Source organism: Meleagris gallopavo, chromosome Z (assembly GCF_905368555.1).
Source record: "Meleagris gallopavo chromosome Z, MGAL_WU_HG_1.1, whole genome shotgun sequence".
In the NCBI taxonomy this organism is placed as follows: domain Eukaryota; kingdom Metazoa; phylum Chordata; class Aves; order Galliformes; family Phasianidae; genus Meleagris; species Meleagris gallopavo.
The window spans coordinates 8,872,756-8,893,374 of NC_139435.1; the positions used below are offsets into that span (position 1 = coordinate 8,872,756).

Below are 20,619 nucleotides of genomic sequence, written 5' to 3' on the forward strand. Positions count from 1 at the left end.
CTCCGAGTAGACTTTGCTCTTGCCTGTGAAGGAGGCTGCTGCTGAGCCCAAGTGTGTTCCTGGGGCTCCTGTGCCGTTATTTTTCCCCTGAGCTTGTTCAGGAAAGTCTTTTCCAACTGTACGTAGTGCTGTTCTGAGTGTGTCAGTACAGTGAAACGTATCTTTTTGAACGTGTCTCAGGCTTGAAATGGCAGTGTGGTTGCACCATGCTGAATTGGTGTAACAGTCTTGGGAAACCAATAAGCTGCTGTTTCGTGCAGCTCTTTTCTTTCTAGAGCTGTGAAGGAGTGAGAAGAACTTCATGGCACAGTCACTACTACTGTTTTGCTGTTGGATGTGCAGCTGCGTTTAACAGCATACCTTTGGTGCTGTGGGGCTTTCATAGGGAACTATGACTGAGCTAAAATCATGGATCAAGATCACGGCAAGGCTTCTACTCCCTCCAGCTTAGAGCATCTTTTGTGATTCAGGTAGTGAGAGGGGAAAAAAGGAGGTGAGGATGTGCAGGGTTTGTGCATGGAAAAGTACTTGTGGGATTCTCATGGTAGAACAGCCCTTGGCAGATGTGCCAGTATTGCACCACTTACTGGCCTCTGATTGGTCTATAAATAGCTTTCAAGAAATGTGTAGGAGGTGTTGGGCTTCTGACCCTGTTATGCTTGCATGTGCTAGAGCAGTTGATCCGGGGTTCAGACAACAAAGGCTCTCATTATAGCTGATATAAATGTAACAGACCTCTAGGCCTAGAGAACTGCTTTGCCAGTGCTTCCCTGCCAAGCAGAATTCTTCCCTCTGTTCTCTGTGCGTGCTGTAAGGGTGCACAGGCAGTGATTTTGGTGTGGTGATTCAGCCTTGGATAGCTTGAGCCTTTTGCTGTGGTCTTGTTCCCGATTAAGCAACCTTTGCACCTAGTGCTGCATAGTGCTGTGCACTGAAGTCTGAGCCTGTGAAAGGTGAGAAAAGCACAGAGGGAAGTGGAAATATGAATCGATACTGCTATTTGGCTGGAAACAGCTACTGCAGAAGTTAGATTAATGTGCTCTCAAAAGCACATTAAGGTTGCACTCGTGTCTCACACGGAAAAGGGGACTATTTGTCAAATTGCTGATCATGAAAATGCATTTTGAATGCTCTGCTTTCAGCACTGATTTTCTTTTTATGAGAACTAATTAAACCACATCCTTTCATTCTTCTCTCTCCTCCCTCAGCCCGTCCATGGCACGATATTGGCCTCTATGTAAGGATGTAGATTTTGTTGTAGAGTGGTGAGTGACCAGCTGATAAGTCATGTGCTAGATTTAGTGGGGATGTAATCTTTTGGCCATCTGCTCAGGCACTCCCTGTGTCTGCATCCCTCTGATTTGCAAGCAAATGTTAAAGGTGAGATCCAATCCGCGGCTGTTCACAACAGCCAGGTTCCCTTTATGAGAATGTGAGTGTGCTCCCATTCAGAAGCTTTGTTAAAGGCATTGTCTGAACCTGACAGTAATTTGGCATGCCTAATTCTAATTCACTGGCTGATATATGGTGCACCTAGTCAGGAAAATACCCTTCAGATAGTGGAGTGGACCATAAGAACTTCTCTGTAAAATTGTAACATTAACATACGTTCTACTGTCTATTCCTTCTCCCTCCCCCCCCCCCCCAGTGATTTTAAACTTTTTCTGCCATCTTGTGTTTTATCTTTCCTAGTCTTTCAAGAGTCTTTTTTATTCTCCAGCCTTTTGTAGCGTGTGGACAATTGCAGACTGTGAAAACCTGGTTTATTTACTTATTCTAGGTTTTCATGAAGTGTCACAGACTCCCATTTGTTTACAAATGTTACTTCTCAAAGCTCAGAGTGCCTGTGGTAAGTGGGATGAGTGAGTCAGGACATCTCTGATCTAAGTCTTTCACTTAAAAATGTCACCTTCACCTTTCCGTTTTGTGGCAGTACAGAAATAACTGCATCTATAAAACTTGGTATTGCTGAGTGCTTTGGAGAATGGATACTTTTGTTTTATTTTATAGAAGTTACTGTTTTGCATGGCTTGATTTCTGTCTGCCCTCCTCCTGCTGAGCCATCAGGACAACAGAATTTTCAGTCTCTGTTATGACTAAGTGGTTAACTGCTGATGCTTCAGGTTTCTTCGTATCCTTTTTGCTCTTCTTGGTCCTTTTTGCATTTCTTGGTCGCTTGGCATATAGGAGCTTTGTATGAGCTGGTGTGGGTTCAAAAATGTCCCTCAAGCCAATGAAACAGTTGTGCTATGTGAGCTGCACCTATGCTGTGGTTTTTATACTACGCCTGGGAAATGCTTTTCATTGGGCTAACATAATAAAAACACTTCCAAGAAATTTTCTTGGGAGCTTTTTGGACATGTTATGTAAACTCAGAGAAGAGTTACCAGTGCAGATGAGATGCTCTTATAGATAAGCCATGCCTCTGAGCTGACGGTGTGATTTGTTCTGTGCAGGCTGTCAAACGAAGCTCTTAAATATTAAGAGTCGAGTTCATCCTCTACAGATAGCACCTATTTTAGCTTTCACATCTGACAACATCAGAGTTGTGTCTGTGTCTAGAGGCTGAATCCCTTTTTTGTGTGTGAAATAATCTAGGATTTCTGCAGTGTGTGCTTCGATTTCCCTGCAAACAACCCTGGAACATGTTTCCACCAGAGAGAGACCGGCTGAAGCTTACTGCGAGTCTCTCTCTTTCTCCCTTTTCCCTTTGCTCCAGCACATGCACTCCTTTCCTTGCCTCCTGCCTTTTGCTGAGGAGAGGAGATAAGCAGGTGGCTGCTTGCTCTAAGGCAGTATTTACTGTCTACTTTTGTATGATACTCAGAGGCACCTACAGAAGTGAGCAGATTGCCCTCCCCGTGTCTCTGAGGTTAGACAGATTAATTTGGAGATTAAAAAGGTATCTGCATCTTCCGTCAGCCACCAGCACTGCGCGTTTTGCATGTGCCATTAACTTTAGCATTAGGAATGCTTCAGGCTCTGAAACTGGGAGAGAATGGGCCTCTGTTTTGGATCTCATGCTTGCAGGCCTTGCAGTCTAGTTGAGAACTACAGCTCTTGAAAAGTTTATTTTAAATGATTCTCATACTGTTATTGGTACAGCATTTCCTTCTTGCAACCATCTATTGGCAAAGCAAAATTTATCAAACAATAAGAGTGTTCTTCATCAGCATACCCTATTACAGCTCTGTTCATGTAATTGTGTAATGTCTTTTTTCCCCTTTTCCCCTGCTTTCCCTTTCTCCTTTCCTCCCCTATATTTTTCCTGGAAGTTAGACTCTGCAAACTTTTCCTATGTGTTGGATGTCTGTTTTTTTTGGAGGAAAGCTGACTACCTCTTTAACTCTGCTTTTTGCCACTCAAGTGTATCTTCTTTTCTAGCTTCAGTATGTTTTCTTCTTAGTTTTAATTTTCCACTGTGAAAACTAGCTGGTGCCTAGAGATGTCTCATCTTAGTGCTTATGCCTAGCAATACCAATGAGGATATGAGCTTTCAAAACGGAACTATAAACACAATCTTCCCTAGGTAAACATAGACCTTCTTCATTCAGAATGAGAAGACCAGTGCTGTTTTGTGTTCTAACCTCTGGTTTTGATAAATACTGTCGTGGAATTTAATTAGCAGAGGAAAGTTCTGAAAAGTGATGTTTGAATGCAGACTTCCATTTATTTGGCATGGCAGGTTAATTTGATTTACAAATGTTGTAGCAGAGATACTATTTGGGCTTGGTTATTCTCAAGCTGCAGTTGAGTCTGCTCAGCACTGTTGAGAAGAGATTCATTACTTCTAAAGAAATCTGTATTTATTTTGGAATATTTATGTTACTCTGTGAGATTGTATGAAATGACATCTTACTAAGCAGAAATAATTTACTGAGCAGAAAAAAACAATTCTAAAATGGCCTGGGTTGAAACGGACTTCAAGGATCATGGATCTCCAACCCCCCTGCCACAGGCAGGGCCACCAACCTCCACATTAAATACCAGACCAGGCTGCCCAAGGCCCCATCCAATCTGGCCTTGAACACCTCCACGGACGGGGCATCCACAACCTCTCTGGGCAGCCTGTTCCAGCACCTCACCACTCTCTCTGTAAAGAACTTCCCCCTGACATCCATCCTAAATCTTCCCTCCCTCAACTTAAAACTATTTCCCCTTGTCCTGCTGTTATCTACCCTTTCAAAGAGTTGGTTCCTCTCCTGTTTGTAGGCTTCCTTTAGGTACTGAAAGGCTGCAATGAGGTCACCCCGCAGCCTTCTTTTCTCCAGGCTGAACAAGCCCAGCTCCCTCAGCCTGTCTTTAGGGGAGGTGCTTCAGCCCCCTGATCATCTTTGTGGCTCTCCTCTGTATTCTCTCCAACAGCTCTCTGTCTTTCTTGTACTGGGGGCTCCAGACCTGGACACAGCACTCCAGAGGAGGTCTCACAAGGGCAGAGTAGAGGGGAACAATCACCTCCCTGTCTCTGCTGGCCACCCCTGTTTTGATGGAGCCCAGGATACCATTTGCTTTCTGAGCTGCAAGAGCACACTGCTCGCTTGTGTTGAGTTTTTCATCCTCCAGGGCCCCAGGTCCTTCTCTGCAGGGCTGCTCTCAAGGATCGCTCCTTTCAGTCTGTATGGATGCCTGGGATTCCTCCGGCCCAAGTGCAAAACCTTGCACTTTGCTGTGTTGAACCTCATCAGGTTCACCTGGACCCACCTTTCGAGTCTGTTGAGGTCCCTCTGAATGGCATCCCTTGTCAATGACATCCTCCATGTCAACTGTGCATAAGCCATATCCAATTGCTTTTCAAATTGTAATCCTACATTTTGTTTTTGGAAGGTGAATAGGGTACAGAAGAAGTGTGTTACCAGGTCACCAGGTCTGTTAAACTGGAGAAGAGTACAGATCATTGGCTTCCAAGCCTTTGCTGTGCAGTGTTCTCAAGTTAATGTGATGTCCTTTGATACTCTGTCACTCAGGTGGGACCGTAACAGGACAAAATCACTAACAGACTTCTTTTCTTCTTTTTTTTCTCCTTACAGTAAAAAAAGCTAAACTGCAAGGACCTCCAGGTAAGAGGTGCTCTGCTTGTTCTGATCAGTCTTGTATGTAGCAGGAGTGGGTTCTGTTCACACTGCTGCCTCCAGTTTTCCTCTGCTTTCTCTTTACTGCTCCATGTTCTCTTACGAAAGACAAAAGCTGCCTCAAGAGTCCAGACAGCCTGGGTTAGGAGAAAGCCTGAGCTGTATCACAGTATTGAGAAATCTCCACCTGCTCACCTAACCTGCACAGGCTATGGATGAGGAAAGATTTCCTCTAAGGTCACCTCTTCCCACTCTGTCCTTTCCTCTCGCCCTTCTCCTGTTCGTGTTAAAAACAAGATCTGAAAACATCCACCAGGTAGAATGCGTATGTGGCTATCTGGTTTCAGTAGACAGGACTCCTTGATCCTGATGGGGACTGCTGGATGGTACTGCAGGAGTGACAGATTCACTTGTGTAGTGGTCCTTAATGGCTGTGGTTGGGATTCAAATCCCATCTGCCAGGTTTTGTGTCCACACAATATAATAAAAATAAACAGTTGGTGTCACCCAGCAATTCCAATCTAAACAACTATTTCACTATGCTAGAAAAGGAATGCCTGGCAGGTAAATATGTTTGTTGAATGCAATTTGATGTTCTGTTTACAGAAGAATAAGCAATTTATTATTTTTTCCATCTTAGAGCTCAGTTTTAGGATGTCTATAAAAATAAATGTTTTAAATATTACTATTGGAATATTTAAAGAAAAGAATGACTGTGGCCTCTGGAACATCACCTAGTAAAGTGTTCAAATCAGTTGCACAGCTGTACTCATGATGTATTTGTTCAATTGTATTCTCCTGGACAATAGTTCTTAGGTTATATCTGAAAGCTTCTCAGTTCTCTGACTTGTGCATATTCTGTTGCTGTCTCCTTGCCCATATTCCATGTCAGATCAATAGCTGTGTGTACACAAACTTAGTTTTTTTTCTAGGGAAGTAAAGCTGAATATACAGAGTGGAAGTGGACATTATGTACCTTAGCCTTTTACCAACCAAGAACAGTGCTCAGAGCTGCAAACAGAAGTGTGTGAGTGTATGACTTCACTAACAAGCCCAATGTCATAGGAGGATGCAAAATAGTATGTAGATAGCTATGAGGAAATCCATCTTCCAGTGATTCCTTCTTGAGCTTCTGGTTCCTGTCTGTTAGGATATTTGAAGCTAGGTGCTAAGGTCTGCTATAGTAGCTCACAGCAATATGAATTTTGGCAGCATTAAAATGAGCTGTAATTTAACATATATTGGGGTACAGCAAAACATTCAAGTATTAAAAGTTGCACACTGCTTTAAAGCTACTTAGTTTAAGTCTTGTTCAACATTTGATGAAACTGATAGATAGGTCTGAAGTGGCAACTCTGTTCATTCTGAGATGCTGATATTCAAACTTCATGTGTGTCTGCTTGGCTGCTTTTAGTCTTGCTAGTAAAGAGGCAGTACTAGGAAAAAAAAAAAAAACTCATCCAGTTTTTTCTTCAGATTTAGAATCTAAACATATCCTGGCTTATCAAAATAATGAGCATAAAACAGTTCTTCCGGGTCAGCTGGTTTAAGCAACACAGATCAGTTTTAGCACACTAAGCATAAATCACTCTTTTCCTTTTGCCCCTGACTTATCTTTAAAGTTTATTTGTGGACTCATGGATGGAAAACCAGATAGTAACTAGGAGAGCAGTTAAGTCAGAAAGGAAGAGACAGTATGATTGGCACCACTGTCTCATGCTTGTTTATTTTAGCTCTGCATAGTCCACATGATAGGCCCTATTCCTTCATGCTGCTTCATAGTATCACGATATGGCTTGAGTTGGAAGGGACCTCAAGGATCAAGTTCCAGCCCCTCCAGTTTGTCCTCCCAAGATGCAATGTATGGATTGAAAACCTTGAAATATTGTGCTTGTGTGATGAAATGGTGAACTGAGGAAGATAACTTTTTACCTCTTGTTCCCCAGATAAATTCAATACCTATGTGACCCTGAAAGTGCAAAATGTGAAGAGCACAACAGTAGCAGTGCGAGGTGACCAACCATGCTGGGAACAGGACTTCATGTTGTAAGTACTGTGCTGTGCAGTAGTGAGGTGGCTGTGGAGTGAAAGCATTGACACTTCTTTGAAGCTGCTTTTTGATGCATTAGATGGAGTAAGTGGTTAAGTCAGTGAAATTCACAAGCTGGTAACAACTTCAGTAATTTGCTTTTCTGTTGTATACACTGACCTGTGTTCAAGGAAACGTGAGACTGGAGATCATTTCTGTGGAGCCCTGGACTGATGGGGGAAGCTTGTGTCTTTTAATGGTACCAAGTTCCCTGGATTCCTGTTCTCAGTCCTATGTGGTAGGGTGCAGCAGAGGCTGGCTACTCCTTTGAGGATAAGGAGCCAGAAGCAGAATGCAGTATAACAGCTGGTACAGCAGGAGCTCACAAGTCAGTCCTGAGTCCCACAGTACTCATAGAATGTGAGCAGGGCAGACATAAGGATTAGGCAAGCTTCTCCTGTGAGACCAGGCCATCAGACAAGCTCACAGTAATGAGGCAGCTCCGAGGTTAAGCAGAGAGTGCATGTTAGAAAGTCAGTCTCAGGTTATGTCTGGTAATGGTAATCAGGGTCAGGTGTAGTCCTGCAATTGCCAGTCCCATATTGGCAAGACTGAGGTTGTCATGAGGAGTCAGTCTACGCTGGGTCTGGGCTGCTGAAGTCTGAGGGCAGGCATGGAGTGCAGCTGTGGCTAAACCAGAGATGAGCACATCTGCAACTCAGGTTACTTAATGTTATGTAGCTTACTGAAGGCACATTGCTGGGCTTAAATGGGGCTCCTAGGTCATGAGAAATGGGTGTGAGTGGAGGCCTCCTGATGAGGCTGGTCAGGGCTTTTAAGATCTGTGTGCACCCAGGGTTTCTGCCCAGTGATCCTTGTTAGCTCTTCTTGCTCAGGTTTGCATGTTGACATTTTCTGCCATTAACCTGCTGTCCATGGAAGTGCTTTGCAGGTCCCCTTTTGCAGTGGAGGGGCTGTTAGTCCCTGCCATGAGGAGCAGAACCAGGTCCAGCTCTCCCAAAGTATCTTTTAGAGTTATGGCCTTTTATTTTCTTTTACTTTTTTTTTTCTTGTTTTTCTTGTGAATGAATGGCTCATTCCTATTGCATCCGATTCTGTTTCTATAGGTTTGTAAGACAAAGCGAACAAAAGTTACTAAATCCTGCACTTCAATTGGTTTGTTGGTGTTGTTGTTGTTTTTCTCTGAACTGGCATGGATTTGCTTTTAGGTTGGGAATTGTGGTGGTTGTCTTGTGCAGAACACAGCTATTGTGCAGGTTTTGAGAGGAACAGAGATGTTTATATAAGCTCTGTAGGAAGAGGTGGTCATTGAGCTTAGCAAGTATATCACCCAACTCAGCAGCAATTTATTGTCCCTTGCCTGAAGTGGAAAGCTTTTGCTTATGTCTGCCTGGGTCAGTACAGTGTTGCTGTTATAGCAGTGTTCTTCTCTCCTCTATTTTGTGGCCCTCATTTACTTTTGGAGCAGCACCTGAGGTGTGTGCTTCTGGAAGAAGAGTTTGGTGTCTGGTGAAATGTGCTCCTGAATTGCACCATCATCTCAGCTTTACCATTCCTGTTCTTGCAGAGTCTGCGGCTGCCACTAACATGATCCATGCAGACTGAGGGTAAGGCTGCAGCAGGGGACTGTATCTATCTGCCAAGTCACCTGCCAGTACCTGTGCTACTAACTTCTTCCTGTGGCTTGTGTTCAGCCCATGGGTAGAACACTATTTTTAGATGTGCCCAGGTACCTATGAAGCTACTCAGCAAGGATTTAAGAATGGCACTTGTTTGTGCTAGATGACTGCTCTCATTACTGCTCCTCCTCCTTCCCCTGTGACAGCTCCTGGAACTACTCTCAGATTGCAGATGAGAGGTTAGCATGCTGTGAGGTCATTGTGCCACTCCATAATTAGTTGCTAAGGGATATGAAAGCAGAGTATTAACTGAACTACCTCACCATTATCTTCCATTATTTAGCCAAGAAGCAGTGCAGTTTGTGTGGTGTTTCTTTAAAAAAAATATATATATATTGCACGTGGCAGTGAGCATGTTTTGCATGATACTGTATACATTAAATTGTCCCAGAAAAAATACGGATTTTCCAGTATACTGTTTATTAGCTTGCTTTTATTCCTTCTGCAGTTAGAAAAGATTTTAGAACACAATGACTTTTCCCTGTGTGAAGGATGCTTTTACTGTCTATCCTTACCTGTTTCTGTGAGGAATAGTAAAAGAATACAGTGCAACTAAGAAGACACTTTCTGTATGTGACTTTTTTGGCTTCCCAACTCCTTGTGAGAAATAGCAGTTCAGAGTTTGGTGCTCTGGAGATGTTTGAAATTGGCTTGTTTACCAGACCAGCAAAGCTCTTCAGTATCTTCTTTGGGAATATTTTGAAACAGATTTAAAAGGGCTGCATGTTTGCAACGAGCCCTTTTGTTGTGAAACTGCAAGATGTAATGTTAGAACATAATGTTTTAATGAGCGCTTACATTGTTAAAATGTCTTTCATTTAAATTTGGATGTCGGCAGGAGAGAGAAAGTGAGGGACATCAAATTAAAATCTCAGCTCTTTTGTTCTTTCAAGCTATTCTGCATCTAACCAGAAGGTGGAGAAAGGGAGACACAGTCAAAGGCAATCAAAACCATTGTACTGAAAATCCTTTTTTTTTTCTTTAATCTAGTGTCCTATCCTTTGTAGCTTTGTAAAGAAACCTGGTGAATATCTTATTCAGTGTATATTGAAGCAAAGAAAGTGATTTTACAGTATGCCTGAAAATCTAGTCAATTTTCCTTTCCTTTGTGGCTTCACACTGGTCCTGCCAACAGAAAATCTGTGATTTTTGTTACTTCAGCCTTGTCTGTGCATTAAGATAAATGTCATTTTCCCAACGGGCAGGCTGTGTGAAGGCAGAGCGGTTACCACACAGGTGTTGGTTATTAGCTTGGCTGTATTGAGTAACTGTATCCAAACTTAGAACCACTGAGTCATTTAGACTGGAAAAGATCTCCGTGATCAGCAGTCCAAACATCAGCCTGAGTCCCATCAGTAAACCAGGTCCTTTATTGCCTCTCTTAAACACACCCAGGGAGGGAGACTTCACCACCTCCCTGAGCAGTTTTACAGACATAATAGTCTCTTGTTGTGAGGAGACTCTGGGAAAAAGCTAAGATTTGCAGTTGTTCTTTTTTTGTCCAAGATGACAGTCTATTAAACATAGCAGTTAGCATGCTTAAAGCTTCCTTTTTTAAACTTAACTGCATTTGACTGGACAGCAGGACAGCAGGCAGCAGCACTTTATGCTCACGATTCCTGCTTTAGGAGTTGACAGTTGCATGAAGAGAAATCCTGAGTTCAAAGGAGGAGCTGTAGCCTTTGTCCATAAGTGAGATGCTGTATGTACAGTTTTCAGTACATTGCTTTTACCATTCAGGCTGTGCATTTGTTGTACTTTTCTTAAGCAGGCATGTTATAAATTGTCATGGGAAAGGGAGGCATTAATGTTGGAAGGCACTGGGGAGAAGTGAATTTGAGATGCATCCTCAGCTCACTGAGAGGAAAGACAGCATTTCAGAGACCTTAGCACTTACTGGTTGCTTGTCTGTATTGCAGTGTGTTGCTGGAGATGTACATAGCTCAAAGCCTTGTGGTACCACGCAGAGGAACAAAGTAAAAGAGCTCTGCAAGAGATAGTGCTGCTGATGCAGCTGTTGCAGTGTTTGGGACTGATAATCCTGGCATGTGGTAGGTTCAGAGATAGGTAATTAGCATATTTGGACCTGACAGAATATGTTTGTGTTGCTGTGTTTCTGAGAGTGAGAATGCACCCACTGTGCATGGGTGGCTGATGAGGAGGAACAACTTGCCATTGTTTCAACTGAAGATGTATTTCCTCCTCCTGTGCATGTAGCTGCTGAGATGAGTTTCCAACTGGCAGTGCATACTGAGATAGTTCAGGGTTTTATTATGCAATCTTCATGTAGTTAAACTATGGGAAATGGGTCGTTAAAAATTAGTGTCCCTTATAAGTATGAGCTGTCTTGACCACTCACTTGCAGAAGTTGTCTTTAGTTTGACACAACTGTGTATGAAGTTTTGCTGGAATAATTGTACTGGCAACGAAGAACCTAAGGTAGAATAGTTTTATGTTCAACTTTTTCCTCACCTGTGCTGTCTTTTCTTTTATTGCAGTGAGATCAGTCGGCTGGACCTGGGCCTAATTGTTGAAGTATGGAACAAAGGACTTATCTGGGACACACTGGTTGGGACTGTGTGGATTGCTTTGAAAGCCATTCGCCAATCTGATGAGGTTAAATTAACACACAAACTTTATTTTGACAGCTCCAATGTTGATAGTGTTATGAATCTAGCCTGATGCAGATCAGGATTTTACTTCTTGGCAGAATTTCCACTTGCAAGGCCACTAAGGTTGAGTGAAGGAAAAGGACTGCATCAGCATTGTTTTTTTTTTTTTTTTACTTCTTTGTTTTGTTCTACTTCTTTGTTTTGAAGAAGGCCATTAGCAGCGAGTCCAAAACTGAACTTATGTAGCTATCTCTGTTCTCACAGATGATCTCAGAGATAAGGTTTAATCTGTTGAGGAACATGTATATTTAACACGTCTGAGATCTTGAGCACTTACTGCTTATTCTCATGCTCAGATATCTGCACAATCCTATAAAGAGTGTTACAGTTGTCATGATAGCAGGCATACTGACTTTTAAGGCAAGCCCAGAACATATCTATATCATTTTCTTAAAGATTCTAGCTGCAGTGTTAGAGGGTGTCTAGTAGTGCTGATAGGTATTGGAAAAAAAAAAAGTAGGGGATGGGATGCACCAGTTTCTGCAGCTCTCCTACCTACTTAATTTGGTAGTTCTTGTAACTAAGCAGGATTTTTTTTTTTAACATAAAATTTCAAGGATTTTAATTAAAAGTTTATTTACTTTGAATAGGGAGAGGGAGTTCATATAGTCCGTAAAAAGAAAAGAGTGTGGATGCCCAGCAGTGTGGTCAAGAAGTCTAGTTGATGCTTAGTTTCTCTGGCTGACCAAGTACTCTCTGGTGTCTGCCTTTGAGGAATTACCTTTGCATTTCCATGGAGAAGTCAGTAGTTCTGCTGTAAGGTGTTTGTGTCTTGCCTTTACAATATATTTAGGATTTGGAAGTCCAAGCAGCCACCTTAAGCTGAATAGATGTCATTAGATGTTAAAAATCATAGAATTATTAAGGTTGGAAAAGACCTCTAAAATCATCTACTCCAACTGTCCACCTACCACCAATATTGCCCACTAAACCCTATCCCTAAAACATGTAGTATGTTGAGATCTGTGAGGCTTTTCCTGGACACTTTTATCCTAGCAAATTATGAGAGTCTCTGCAAAAGGACATGCCAGACATGAAACTTAATCTGGTTGTGATTCACAGGAAGGTCCTGGGGAGTGGTCTACATTAGAGGCAGAAGTTGTAATGAAACATGATGAAATCTGTGGAACCAAAAACCCGACTCCTCACAGAATTTTGCTGGACACAAGATTTGAGCTACCTTTTGGTGAGTGCATTTCAATAGCTTACCTAGGGCATTAAGGGTAGAGCACAAGTGTTTGGGAGAAAATTGAGTCTTACAGTTAAGTTGTGCTTTTTTGCAGTTCTGCAACAGTAGTTCACTGTGGATCAAGTTGCTGGTGTTCATTCCTCATTTGGCTTTACCTTATGAGATAAGAATCACTAGGGAAAATTTGAAGGTCTGATTGTGCTGGAACGTTTTAACTAGCAGCAGTTTAAAAAACTATTTATAATGTTTTAGGATTCCTAAGCAGAGAATATTTGCTTCTTTGCATCTGGACACATTTGGCTCTAGAAGAGGTCAAATGCACTGCTAGAGCTTTTTTGAATGAGGTGTATGTGATAGGTGCGCTTAAACCCTGCTAAAAGCATACAGTTCAGTTAGTGAAACATTAATGGTCAGAGCAGCTGAACGTTATCATTAACAAGGTATATAAAAAAACTTGGTGTCATAAGAGTAACTGCCTTTATGGTAGTTAATTTTGGTTGGAAAGTATGGAGTATGGAAAAGCAGCCAATTGGGGCAAATGTATCTCAAATGTGTTTTTTGTTTTTAAGATCTATTTTTTTCTTCCCCTAATGAGGAAGGCAGACCCTTAAGATCTAGAAAGGAGATTGTTTTTGTAGTTTCTGTATATGTGGTTTCTCCTTAACCCCTCTTTTTTTTTTTTTTTTTTCCTGCCTTGGGCATTTCAGTATTTCAGAATTGTGTCATTGCTAGGCTCATCTCTGCTCCTTTGCCTGTTGCTTATTTTTTTTGCAAGTAAGCCCCTGCCAATGAGAGCAATTTGCATCATGTATAAAGGACTGGTGGAGCACTTGTGCAGTTGATGTCATTCAGCCGGCAGCTGTGGTGGTTGGCCATCTGTTGTGGAAAGTAGTTAGGTCATCTATTAGTCTCATAACTTTCCTTCCTGGTGCAAGCCAGGATGTGAGCTTTGGTCCTGCAGCACTAAAATCAATCTGAATTGTATCTTGTGCTCTGAGAGCAAAACTGGGTGTACTATTTTGAATGCACAATCAGATGGATGGCTGAATGCAGTGTTTTGTAGAGGTACCAGGCACTGCTCCTTAACTACAGGCCAATCTGTAAAAGAGATAAGGTATCTGACATCTTAAGTTGGCTAATGTTAATGTGGAGCTCGCTCTCTTCCTCATGAGAGCCCTCCTACTGATCCATTGCTGTCATACTGTCAGCGGGGAGTCTGTTACTGAAATTGGTATTTTGTAAGGAAGAAGCAACTGTTTCCTTTGGGGGTAAAACATCAGTTCTTTGGGGCAAATGTTTTGACTTCTGAGGGACATAAAACATTTAGATAAAGGTTAGGCTTGTAGCTGCTCCCTTCTCATTTGTGTTTGTTCTGATGTTGCTTGTAAACTTAAAAGAACATGATTCTTTTACATTCAGTATCCAAATGAGAATTTACTTTCTTCTGCAATTGTGCTTTTGCTTTTACATTTTGTGATTTTTCAAGTACATGAAAACAGATTCCCAGTGAATGGTTGTGGTTCAGCATCTGAATTTGACAAATGATAAATATTTCATGTAATAGCATGTTTTCTCCCTGTTGTGATGCTCAAAACACAGGCCTCTTGTTTCTTTTGCTTTAGAACCATGACATATAATTCTGAAAAATAGGATTTCATGAAAAACACCAAGAATGTTAAGTAAATAACTAGAACATTGAGACTTTTCTGGTTTTGATATAAGACAAATGATCTTTTAAAACACATCTGTTATTTGTCCCTTAACTTCCTATGCCAAATACATAAATAACAAGAATTTGACACAGTTGTATTGAAGATTTTTATTATTGTGGAGTGTGAAAAGTTGTTGGCTTGTCCAATGTTTTGTAGTGTCTGGGATACAATAGGAACTTCAGTTTGCTGTTTTCAAGGCTTCTGCTGCTCTTCACTTGACGAGTGCTACTGTTTTTCTTAGAACTCTGTTTTGGGCTATTTTTCTTAGCATCTGCCCATATAATCTCCAGCAGTGCTTCCCTCCTCACGATGATCATATGTCTGCTGCCATTGCTTGTATGGTAGAGAAGAAAAGGCACTGTGAGACGGATCAGGTGCTGTCTTCTTGCCCTTGTGGTACTGAGGGACTTAGAGGCATGCATGGAGGTAGCTCAGGCCCTACGACTACCTTTGCATCTCTCCTAATGCAGACTGGATTTGCTGGCTGACATGACCCTGTAGTTGAGGAGTTAGCAGTACAGTCTTTTTTTGCCCCACGTGTTAACACAGTGTTGTCATGTAAGCTGGAACCTGCTGCTTTAAACTCATATGGAGAACAAAATGGTTCATTTATCTGCTGTAAATGGCCGTAGGTCAGCAGCTCTGTCACTGTAGACATAGTATGTCTGCAGTGACTCTTAAGAACATTGTGCATCATGTTTTGTTTCCCCGGGAATGTCACGTGATGTACAGATGCAGGAGAATCTGAGTGATATGTGTGCATATGTGCAGCTTGTACTGCTTCCCAAGTCTGGTAAAACACATCTGTCTGGGATAGCAGCTGTAACAGAACAGTGTGGTTTTCTGTTTGGCTCTGTTCTTGGACTTTTTCCCTTGCTTGTGGCTGTTTCATTTTATTTAGGATGCACACAGATGCACTATTCCAGGTTGCTCAATATATATATCAAACATATTTTGGTGTATTTCAGTGGAGTTTGAGAAATTGGTGAGAGAACAGAGAACAAATCTGAAGACTAAAGAAGGTGAAGTCCCTGATGTAAAATATGACTGTGTATACAGACATGTGAGAAGGAAAAACTAAAGTGTTTGTGCTGTAATCCTGAGTTGGTTTGCTCCTTCTTCCACTTGGTGTGTTTAAGATTTCTGTACTCCTGGTACTCTGGAGAAAAGCGGCAGTTAAAGCTGATAGAAATTCAAGAGCATGCTATTGCTGCTAATGATGGTGCCTGATGCAGACAAAGTGATTTTTTTCCCTCTTTCAAATTAATTTTCAGTTAATTTCCATTTGTTTTTGAATGCTTGAAGTTGGGGAGCAATCCCGTCCTAAGAGAGGCTGGGGCTGGGATGAGCTGCTGTAGTCTCTTCTGCACTTGGTGATATAAAATGCTTTTTTTTCAGGTCATCCAGAAGTTCAGCTTTGTTCACATTCAGTTTTGTAGTAGACCAATGAACATCTGCAGTGGCTTTGATATAATCTCCATGTAATGCACTGCAGGTTCCAAATGCAGATCTTACCATGTCTTCAGTTGTAGTATTGTTGATATGGTGTTAGCTTGTGGTGAATAAGGAAGAAAGCAAATCTCTGGGCTATTCTGCAGTGAGCAACTCTGTGTGATTGGCTGTGGTGCTGGGGACCAGGCTCACCTAAATGTTCTCTGCCAGTCCTGTGTTCTGAAGTGTTAGAGCATAGAGAAACAGGATGATAGGAATGCAGCAAAGTTGAGCTTTTGGCTCCTCAACTAGAGCGCTTTGTGCCTATGCCAGACTTTCTAGTAAGATAATTGGAGTGAAATGCTTTTAGTATCCTCACCACTCCCAGTCTGGGAGTGTGTCAATTTGTGTTCTGCCACCTGGAGTCTATTTACTCCAGTAAATAGACTTTGTTGTTTTATTATCTTGGGAACTCTTTAGAAAGAGAAATGCTCAGCTCTGCAGAGGCATTTCAGTGAGAACTTGGGAAGATCCCCATACCTCTGGAAGGGCAAGAAATTGGGGCCGAGAAGAAGCCAGGTGAAAGCTTGTAAAAATGTGATGGAAGGAATTGTATGTTTATAGCACTTGCATATGCCCAAGCCCAAGACTTACTACATGAGGAAAAACTCAAGTTGCGTGATGTGATGTGTGAGAAGCAGAGTAAGAAGCTTTGGACCAAGCCCTTCCAGAATGGAGAGAAGCTTTGGTGCTGCTTGAGGAGGGAGATTGGACTACATGCTCTCTTGAGGTCCCTTCCGAACACAGTGATTCTGTGAAACTCCTGGTTATTGCAATCTAGAGATCTCAAGCAGGAATACTGTCAAGTTTATGTACATGGGGGGAGGAGGCGAAGGGGAAGGGTCCTAACTTCTGAATGAAGTCTGCATAGATAGAACAAATTTCTTCCTCAGCCTACTCAAGTCTTTATGCTTCAGTGTAGTCATTCTGAGTGAACAGAGCAGCCTTACCTGGGCCTTCTGTCCCCACTCCCTTCTCAGTGTCTCAGAAGTACTGTTTCCATTTCAGCTCAGCCTTCACCAGAGCGATGTAGGAATTACCGATACATACAGACTCCTTGAGGTGACCTGACTTCCTCAGATAGGCCGTATCCCCACCATGATTGTGCACAGTGATATGGATTCAGGTTGAAGCTGGCCGCGGTCTCTGGACCTGCTCTGCCCATCTTGTCAGGGAGATGTAAGACATAGCCTTGGCTGGCAAGTCCCTGCCCTTGCTGCTCCCTGACACCGTGTGTCCAGAGGGAGGGGGATTTCAGCTTGTATCCAAGGGTGGCAGTAGGAGCAAGATGGGTTCATAGGTGTTGGATTAAGAAGAACAGGGAAACTGGGGACTAGATCTGCCCATTTCCTCTCTGTTCTTGTTCAGCATTTTTGTTCCCCTGACATATGGCCTTGCTCTTCTTGTTTGCTAAGCATGATATCAATGCAGTCCTGGCATCAATCAGATGGCCTCTGTTTGGACTAGTTCAGCTTCTTATCTTGTAAGCAGAAGTTAATGTAGCAGAGTAACTTGGACTTGCAATCAAAACTGTGTGGTGATGTAAGAGCTGCCCAGTGGCTGTTGCCTTGTAAATGGTAAGGGTGATCCCTGTATGAGGTATTTTCATTCCCTGACCTCCAAAGAGCCAGGATCAACAAACAAGTGATTAAGGTTTTATAAAGTGTATGGGGAAACTGTAAGTAGTTAAACTGATTTCTCAAAAAATCAAGATTTCTCTCTCATTGGGCATTTGTTCTTTTGAGCAGATGATTCAATTTCATAGTTGAATTTTTAAGGTTTGCTTTGCAGTAGCTGTACTGAGATTAGTACTGATGACAAATTTCCTTGAGATCAAAAAGATGTCCTAAAACAGCCATTATCTGAACTGTGGCAGACTTAATTGCTACCTTGCATAAGAAGCTGTTTTTCTAGAATAGCAGCAAACCTGTGTTAAAACACAGCTCAGTTTGTGAAAGAAGCACTTTGGATACAAGATGCAAACTACAAACCCAAGAACACAAAGTGCTCCTTGTTGCCTGGGCATGCAGCCAAACTGTGGCCTATGGGAAGGCCCTGGAGTTTACTCTGAGACCACTGTAGCTTATTCAGTGTTGATGGTAATCCATCACTTCATTACTCCTAGATCTCTTTGCTCTAAATTGCAGGTTTCCAAGATGGATGTTTTGGCTGTGACCTTTAGTCCCTCAGTTTGGGCTTTTCTTCATCATTTACAGCTGTGATGCTGTCAAGGACAGAATGCCATAGATTTTTCTTTAATATTTAGATGGCTTGAGATCCTTTTTGGAATTTCTTCTCAAATCTCAAGTCCTGTGCTCAGTTCAGTTAATTGCTGACCTCTTTCTAAATCCACCCTATTTCAGATATCCTTTGAATGTCATCCCTGATTTGTGCAGAGTTCATCTAAATTATCTGTGCAACTGTGGTCTGCAGCACTGCTGATCAAAAGCAGTTATGCTTTTCTACAAATCCTGTAGTTGTGGAAGACCCTCTCATATTTCTCCTACCTTTTCTGATAGCATGTAACAGCAAAGCAATGTAGTATACATCAACAAAGAGCAACTGACTTTGTATGTTATGGGTAAAATAACTTACTTTGGTCTCCCTGCAAGAAAGGAAAAACAGATTTTCTGTTTTCTACTTAATGTAGGTATTCTTGACACAGATACTAAGTTTCTAGTGCCCTAAAACTTTTTCAGGTAGGGCCTATTTTGTCCTTCTTCTCTGGGTGAGATTCTGTTCAATGGAAGTGTTCCTCTTAGAAAAGTGCAGTCATTTGTACATAGCCCATGGAAATACCTAATTCTTAAATTTCATATTCCATGAAATCTAAAAATGTTCCTTGTTCTTGTTGAAAGTTGTTTGTGTTGCATTACACTGGCTGCTATTTTCGATGTTTTGAGGTTGCTAATTTCAGAAGAGGCTGAAAAGCCGTGTCTGACTTCTCTTTAAGGAGAAACCAATACCTGATTTGTTCTGAAGTTGTTGTAAGTGTTGTAGTTTTTTCTTTATCTCAGTAGCAAGGGTGGATATAACTCTCAGTTATTATTATTATTTTTTTTTTATCAGGACACAATCTCAGCCAACTTCTCCCATTCTTGCCTGCACATATTGTTGAGGCCATAGATGGGGTAAATCTCGTTGCAGGAAAGTAAACTTATTTAGAAGCCAAGATGTTTACAGCTAACTGGGCACAAGTATGAAGAGTTGCAAAAGATGGGAAAATTGATTGAAATGGCATTTATTTAAACAACTTTTGTCAGTGTTTGGGACAGTGAGGCTTTTGGGGCTTGTAGTGTGTGGCTGGAGCAGTCCTTGCCTCTGCTCTAGACCATGCTGTATGTGTTCTGAAGCTTCTGCACTTCTGTAATTTTGGCATGGATAGCTGAAATTTGGAAGTCATTTGCCTCTCCTGCTGGCAGGACCAACTGATGCTGAATGTGGCTTAATTTGTTTTTCCTTTTTCTAGTGTTTTTTGCACCCTTTTTCCCTCATCCCTAGGTAATTTATTAATTTACCTGGCTGAGGGCCTGAGTGATGCTTTTCTTTTAGCGGGTTATTTCCCTTGGTGTTGTGCTCCTCTTGCTCTATTCGTTAAACACAGTTTGTACCTAACTTGCCTTTTGTTAAGCTCATCTGCATCTTCTAGGGTGTCCTCAGGGAGATGAAGTCTTGAGTGGCACAATTCTGTGTTTCCTTCAAAACATTAGGACACTGTATTACTTCAGAGTGTGAAATAGAAAGTAGTTGCCAAAATAAAGGTGGTAGTGCTTGCTGTCTGCTGTTGGTCATTAACCTGTTAAATCTTCTACTAGAGGGAGAGTTGTTATTTTTCAGTTCCTAATGAACTGCATTGTGGTAAACAAACAAACAAACTACAAGAGTGTGCTTCCATATGGATATGAGTGTCTTGTAGCTGTTTGTTATCTCACAGGATCTAACTTATCACCTGCAAATGAAAACAAGACTTTCTTTTTTTGGTATCTTTGTGTAATACCAAGTATATACGTATGATGTGCCATCTGAAAGAAGTCCTTGTACTTTTGAGATTATAAAAGCCTCCAGAAGAGTCACTTGATCTTGCTGTATGTTATTAAGCACATAGCAAATGTATTATGATAAAATGGTTCTTTGTACAATGATTATTTGAATTAAATATGAACCAGTCTTGTTCTTTCCTACCTTTGTCCATTGTGCATTTGGTTAATTGGTTTTAAACATGAAAGTAATGTATGCTTTGAACTGTGTTATTATTTAGAACATTCATTTTCCATCTGAATGCTAATGTAGCTAATACAAAGCAATTCTCTTGCTTCAAAATTGTGTGGGTTATTTATTTGTGTTGTGATCTTGGAATACTCTCGTTATATTGCTTCTGGTGATAAATGCAAACTTGCCTGCCTAATAAGATGGTGCCTCATATTCTTTTGCTGTAGATATTCCTGAAGAGGAAGCCAGATATTGGACCAGAAAATTAGAACAAATAAATTCACTGGGAGATGATGAGGTAAATATCTGAATTGAAGGGTGAATGTAGCCCTGAATGCACTATAACTTTCTTTTGTTCTTTATAGTGGATCCCTGTGATAGAAATAACTATTAAATGTTCATGTTAACAAGTTTTCTGTGAACTGTCTACAGAATGGTTTTCTCAGGTTTACTGTTATTATCAAGCAAGTAAACATTTTTCCCCATGTTTCTCTCCACATAGTGAGAACTGCTCTGTTGTTGCATATTACACACAAAACAAAGTTAAC

At 41.5% G+C, this 20,619-nt stretch overlaps 1 protein-coding gene across 5 annotated transcripts in view; it reads left to right on the top strand.

Moving 5' to 3' along the window:
- The window catches only part of LOC104914788 (protein unc-13 homolog B), a 205,114-nt gene that overhangs the window by 16,267 nt on the left and 168,228 nt on the right, over window positions 1–20,619 (top strand). For 3 of the 5 annotated variants that reach the window (XM_085214533.1, XM_085214536.1, XM_085214537.1), the window contains exons 1-6: window positions 1,804–1,849; window positions 5,028–5,057; window positions 7,016–7,115; window positions 11,297–11,414; window positions 12,533–12,656; window positions 20,299–20,369. In XM_085214533.1, the coding sequence (XP_085070659.1) occupies window positions 1,819–1,849; window positions 5,028–5,057; window positions 7,016–7,115; window positions 11,297–11,414; window positions 12,533–12,656; window positions 20,299–20,369 (474 nt within the window). In that variant the 5' untranslated portion in view covers window positions 1,804–1,818. Of the gene's footprint in view, window positions 1–1,803; window positions 1,850–5,027; window positions 5,058–7,015; window positions 7,116–11,296; window positions 11,415–12,532; window positions 12,657–20,298; window positions 20,370–20,619 lie in introns of those variants that run through there. The other 2 variants (XM_085214534.1, XM_085214535.1) reach the window with 2 other exon arrangements.